The 6768-nt window shown below is 46.6% G+C and overlaps 1 protein-coding gene across 1 annotated transcript; it reads left to right on the top strand.

Moving 5' to 3' along the window:
* The first annotated feature begins 922 nt into the window (after nt 1-922).
* Nucleotides 923-4437, top strand: LOC103626076 (secretory carrier-associated membrane protein 4). Its single transcript, XM_020537962.2, has 12 exons — nt 923-1234; nt 1842-1934; nt 2308-2370; nt 2491-2524; nt 2604-2726; nt 2850-2912; nt 3034-3127; nt 3260-3305; nt 3420-3487; nt 3566-3614; nt 3715-3780; nt 3915-4437. Exons 1-12 carry the CDS (start codon nt 1136-1138, stop codon nt 3993-3995), a joined length of 879 nt encoding a protein of 292 aa, XP_020393551.1. The 5' UTR covers nt 923-1135; the 3' UTR covers nt 3996-4437.
* Nucleotides 4438-6768: the final 2331 nt, after the last annotated feature.

The raw sequence follows: 6768 nt of genomic DNA, 5'->3' as shown, positions 1-6768 counted from the left end.
GCGGTAATCCGAACTGTTAGAACAAATTTAATATTTTAAAATAGATATGTATAAAATTTGATGTTGATATTTTCTTATATTATCAAGCACATTAGTACAAATATGAATAAAATATTATATAAGTTGTTTTATGTATTATTTGCTCCCTACAACACAAAAAGTTGAAAAAATTACCGAATTTGTTTCCGAATCCATACCGAAGTTTATATCTATTATTTGAGAAAATGTAGGATGAATTTGAGGTTTACCTTTTATGAATCTTAACTAGCTGGATGTTAAAAACAAGAATACAAATTTGTATTGTATATTCTATATCCTATTTATTCGCAATCAAAGAAAAACTATTTACCGAATAAATACCGTTTTTGACCGTTTTCATCTCTAGTTGCCGCGCATGGCAGGCACGCCTTCTCGAGAGTTTACCGTGGCTGCTTGTTGTTGATCCGCGTACCCACGACCACGAGACAGTCGAGACCAAGAAATGATGAGCAACGGCCAGCGCTCCAAGCCAGGATAGGATCGTATCGTATATGCCTGCCATTTGGCCGGCGAGGCGACGCGGCCATGGCCATACATGCATTGCCGGCGGAGGCAAGCTAGCTGAGCACAGCAGCCAGGAACGCATCGACCAAGTCGTCCCAGAGTCCAGACAAACAAAGGAATTAGCAAATGCATATGTACTGATTGGAGAGATTGTCACATCAATGGATAATTAAATAAGTAGAGTACGCTACACGTACGTACGTACGTACGCATTAAAATCCCGGCCGCCTTAAATTACCGTGGAAGGCGGAGCGCCTAGACATGATCGGCTAGCTTCATTGTTAGCTAATCTCAAGTTGTTAATAGCATCTACTGTACTATTTGTCAGGTTGTGGGTTGTCGCCGGAGCCGACGACGACGTACGGCACTGTATCGTACGCGGGGTAATAGTAGTACTAATATAACTGTGAGGAATGGAGTAGTCTCACCGGCCGCATTAGGGGCGGCAAGCTGAAGCAGCTGCTAGGTGCCTAGCTAGCTGTGGTATCATTTGCAGCGTTCGTACCGTCGGCCGGCCGGAGGGCAAAAGCTAAAAAGCTAGGTGAACGAAGGAGAGCTAGCTAGCTAGGAAGGAAGAGGGTCGACTCGAGGCATGGCCGGCAGGTGGAAGCACGACAACCCGTTCGAGGAGGGCGACGGCGGAGACGTCAACCCTTTCTCGGTACGTACGTACGTAACTCACGCGGCGTTGGTCGACGACTCAGCGATCTGCTTGTATCTATATACAGCTTCCGCCCGATCGTCCGATCCTCATCGACCCCTGCCTTTTTCTCTAACAGCGTGTTTGGTTTGGGAAACGAGACATCTTCTCACTTCTGTTTGGTTCGTGGAATGGAATGATTTGATCCATCACCGCTTCATTTCTTATACACTAATCTGCTAATAACTGGAATCATTTTATGCAACTGTTTGTCTGGTAAACCGAATTCTGATTGGAAAGGCCGTGTAAATAAAAATATGTTGGAAAAAAATTATAGACTTTTTGTTACAAACCATTTTTATTTGTTGCGCTAAAAAAGAATGAACTGAAAAGAACAAAGACAGTAGTTAGCAATGAGATGAGAAGCTGTGCGAAACCATCATATATCCTGCTGTTTCACAACATGAGTCTGTAGAAACAGTGAAACGTTTCCGTTCGGAATCACTTGTTGGAAATTAAAGGCCGTTTAATTTGGAAGTGATTCAGCTGATTCTCACGAGAAATTGAAACGCACCCTACAGTTTCAAAATTTATCCTGGAACCAAAATTATGTCTGCTTTGGCTCTGTCTAAGGATTATAATCCTTTTGCTCTTGTAGCATCGACGCCCAACTCCGCTCCCTCCTGAACCAGCTGGTTTCTACAATGACATTGGTGCATCGTCTGTAGATATCCCACTTGATACAAAAAAGGTAGTTTGACTGCTTGAATTGCTTGGTTAACTATCATTTACTACTAATTTTAGCCTTTTTCTTTGATTTTGTACTATCTTTCAATCATTATGCAAAGCTTCAAACTTACATATGTATGTCCACCTGATGTTTGGTTCTATGTTTCTCTACTGTAAGCTAACAAATAAGTTTGCTACCTTTATTTCGACTGAACCTATATTGGTTGATTCTTTCAATATCAGTATCAGCTTCCTTCTGAGATAAAAAGACACAAGAGGAGGAATTAGAGACTAGTTTTCCTTTTCCCTTAGCAGTTTTTCTCTATGTTGCTTTCTTTCTTTCTTTCAATATCAGTATCAGATCCTTTTGTGATGAATCCGTCTACACAATGCAGGACCTCAAGAAAAAGGAGAGAGAACTTATGGCTAAAGAGGCTGAGCTAAATAGGAGGGAACAGGTATATACTAGCCAGTTACCGTTATTGTTTTATCAAGCATGCAAGTAACTTTACACAGTTTCGAACTTTAGCATTTATTCTCATCATCATTCTGTTTAACTTTGTGCTCCTTTTCTCTAGGAAATAAAAAGAAGGGAAGAAGCTCTTGCGAAAGGTAATAATCTTAATTTTGTTTTTTTGCATGTACCATTTTTCTAATGAAATGGCCCATAAATTTAAAATTTTATATGCAGCTGGAGTTTTAATAGAGCCCAAAAACTGGCCACCGTTCTTCCCCGTCATTCATGTTGACATTTCAAATGATATACCCGTGCACTTGCAGCGAGTGCAGTATGTTTCTTTTGCGTCACTCCTAGGTATGAAGCTAAGAAATGTTCCAATTAATTAATTAAAAAACTGTCCTAGATCTTTAAGTATATATTACTGTCTTTCAAAAGAATTGTGACTAATATATACTTTTGCAATTCCTTATCTTGCAGGGTTGGTCATATGCCTCTTCTGGAACATTTTATGTGTAACTGCTGCTTGGATTACAGGAAATGGTGTGTTCATAAAATAATTTCCTTGTTTTACTTTTGTGTGTTCTTCCAATAACCATATTATCTAAAAAAAATTGTATTTCTGTTATTTAGTCAGTATATCGATGTTCTTCCATGCATGCAGATCCTAGGATCTGGTTTCTGGCAGTCATATACTTCATTACCGGATGCCCAGGTGCCTACTTTTTATGGTACCGACCTCTTTATCGCGCGATGAGGTATTGTATTAATTATTCCTATACTGTACGTGCTTCCAAAAACTACTTTACAGAGTTTCTGTATGAAGCATAGTACGTATTTATTTAAAACATAAGATTCACCTCTGGTACTATATATGATGCTTTCACCAGAAAGGATAGTGCGTTCAGCTACGGGTGGTTCTTCCTGTTCTACTTTGTAAGATTATTTCTGTCACACACACACAAAAAAAAAAGATCTTTTGTATGGTGTAACCGTTGTTGTTCCATGGAGTAGGAGATCTGCTCATAACTTGGCATGTCTCCTCTGCAGTTTCACATCGCTTTCTGCATATACGCTGCTGTTTCTCCGCCGTTCTTTTACGTGGGGAGATCATTGGCGTAAGTCGGTGTGTGATAAGCTTTTGCTACTCAAACTACGATTTGCTGCTTCACTTGTCCTTGTCTTGTTATTTGCAGCGGAATCTTTCAGTCGATCGACGAGATAGGCAGGCACGCTGGCGTTGGGGTGAGTGAGTCGATACGCGAGCTAAAAGTATACGAGGAACTAGAAATAATCTCGTACCGCTGGCGCTGATGATATAGATGTTCTTCCGTTTTGCTTTCAGATAATGTACTTCATGGGCTTCGCGTTGTTCGTGCTGGAGTCACTGCTCAGCATCTGGGTTTTCCAGGTAGGAGGAGGAAGAGCATACATACAGCGTAGTACATGTACTCGAAAAAAACATTCCTCCGATCGACAGGTTGTAGGACTGATGGGTTCTTTTTGTTCTGCAAAATGTTTTGTTTGTTCCCGTGTGTTTTTCAGATAGTGTACCGATTCTTCCGCGGGAAAGGTAGCGAGGCGCAGATGAGGCCTGACGCCGCGTCTCGTGCGCCGCCGTTCTGATCGAATATGCCTTCCCGGGCTTTTCCTCCCCCCCGCCCCGCTAGCTAGCCCGGAACCAGGAGAGAAGAAGAGGAACGAAGCATATGTGAATTCAAGTTTTGTGTGATGACCGAGTGAACTCTGATTCTGTACGCTTGCAGTTTCTGCCTTGTGGGCCGGGGTTGTTCCTTCCTTATTCGGAAACGAAACTGAAATGCCGCTGTGTGTCTGTGTTGTTCTGTTGGTCGAGTGGCGGCAGGATTTCAGGCAATGGCACATGTTGGGGTCATCTGGAAAAACTTTGTGTGTAGTATGGTTGTTATGCTAGCCGAGCGAGCCAATGTGGCTGTTGTCACTTGTCAGGTTTGGTCGTTTTTTTTTTTTTTGATTTCTTTCTTGTAAACTGGTATCCCGCGTTTGGGTCATGGCTGTTAAACATTGTGACTTAGCTTTCTTAAAGCTGAGGAAATCTCGTTCAAAAAAAGACATGTGGCCCGGCAAAGCACGATGGCGTACTGCTTGCTTTTAATCCCACATAGAATTTTTCTTGATCAATGCTGTAATCTTTTACGGCGGGAGCAGGTAAGAATAGGATATGGCAATGGCGACACGATCACTGTCTGTGGATGCCGTAGCTGGGGCGGCAAAAACCAAAGAGAGGTGAGGTCCAGCAGCGCCTCTTTTCCATTCGCTGCAATGCCTGATGATGCGTTTGGAGGCGAAAACTAAAATAAAGGTAAAAGCTGACGGCCGGATGGATGGGTGACAAATCCACGCGGAGTTCGCTGACCGGCAGTAGACGGCCGGGCACGGCTGCTTCTTCTCTCCGTCTACGATTTCTACGTGTTGGCTTGTTCCAGGGGTGCGGGTAGCGTTGGGAATATAGACAAGATTTTTTTTTGCCAGTACGGACACGGTCCAAAAATAAGAGTCTAAAGTACGATCTCACACAAGGCTCGAAGACGGGCCTAGATTGTGCCTTCAATTATAGCTCGTCGGGCCTCTAGCACGACCCTCACACATAGGCCGGGTTTGAACCGATACGACTCAATAAAGTCCATATTGTTTTATTTCTTTAATTTAGTAAGTTTTATACTTTATATTTGTCAGTACCCTGGATCAGGGGTACCCTCTTCTACAACATGAAGACGCTGCACCCGTGTAACACCTCAAGGCTACGCGGAGAATGGCGCCCAACCCCACCACATGGGCAGGTCCAAGGGTGCCACGTGGCAAGGAAAGGTAGTACATCCCAGTATTCATCGTTGGGTGCGGACCTCCACAGAAGGACACCAGACCCCTATACGTACAAGTCCAGAGCCCCCAAGAAGGCACGCCGGGTCCCTTGGAGGGCCCCAGTGCCCCTCCGAGTAAGGTCCGAGCCTTAGCAAGGTCCCAGGACGAAAAGGACCCTGGCATGAGTAGGGGTCCGGTGCTGGCACGTGTCCAGGCCTTGCCCTGCGCTCCCCGCTGCTACCGTGTGGCTTGTGGCGCGTGACATAAGCTAATGGGTCGAGCCTCACGTAAAGCCCATAAAGCCATGTAGCCTCTGCATTTATTGCGGAGAGGACGTGCCGCCTGCCACCACGCTAACGGGCGACGTGCCCTCCCAGCATTTAATGCATCCTGTCCAATCCGCTGGCAGACAGCGTCAGGGTCATCCAGCGGGCGGCGCGCCTGGCCGGTTTGTTGGCAAACAGTGCGCCCGTGCCGAGCGGCGCACTGTTCTCATCATCCCTTCTACAAGAAGCCTTCCCTGCACGCCGAGGATACACAGATCTCGGGTGTCAGGGCACTAGAAGATCGCCCCAGCAGCAAACATTTGTGGCTCCAAGTGCTATATTCGTTATGTCCCTGGGCCCGCATGTCAGGGCTCAGTACCTTTGTGCATGCCCCCTTCAGCTATAAAAGGGGAGGCATGTGGCGTTACAGGACAGATCCAATCTTAGGCTCACTCAGACACTCACAAGTTCATACAAGCTCTCAAGCAATACATCACACAGTGGAGTAGGGTATTACGCTCCGGCGGCCCGAACCACTCTAAACCCTCGCGTGTTCTTGTGTTCATCCTTCCATCTCGCATAACAGGCAAAACGCTTAGGCCCATCCTCATCTTAGGATCTAGGGCGGGTGCAATCCGCCACCCGGCTAGAGAGATTTCCTCTCCGACATTTGGCGCGCCAGGTAGGGGCTCTAGGCTTGAAGTTTTTGCTTGTTTTCTCGCTCAGCATGATGGTGCGGATCATCGAGCACCGCGCCGAAACTTCAGAAGATTTGGTGATGGAGCAAGAAGTTGCATCCTCCGCGCCACGAGTACCCGACCGCCCTGAGTCTGGGGCTGCTGTTGTACACGTCGTGCAGCAGCACACGCCAGCACAGGTGTCCCGGACTCCGTCGAGGGCAGCGCCTACGGCGCTGTCTGTGGCTAGGGAGTTGCTACGCCACCCCCTAGCTCCACGGCTTCACCGGGGCCATGAAGCAGTGGCGTGACGACGTTGACCAGTTACTCGGCATGGCGCATTCTACCTCAACCAGGTCCAGGCCTCGGTCATCCCGGCGCCAACGCGAGGCGACGGCGTCTGTACGCTCACCCTCCGTAAGGGGTGCACATACCGACGACCTCCAGGCAGAACTCAACCGCAGGCGTACGGGAGAGGACGCCCGAATCTCTTTGGAAAGGGCACACGAACGCCGCCAAAACATCGAGGGTCGCAGCCTCGATCAAAACTTTGTTGCGGCAGCACCGCAGACACCAATGGGCACACGGTCCCAAACGGGTGTCCCCTTGGCCAGC

Source organism: Zea mays, chromosome 5, assembly GCF_902167145.1.
Source record: "Zea mays cultivar B73 chromosome 5, Zm-B73-REFERENCE-NAM-5.0, whole genome shotgun sequence".
NCBI lineage: Eukaryota > Viridiplantae > Streptophyta > Magnoliopsida > Poales > Poaceae > Zea > Zea mays.
The sequence above is the reverse complement of the archived record's forward strand: the minus strand, read 5'-3'. Positions and strand labels throughout refer to the sequence as shown.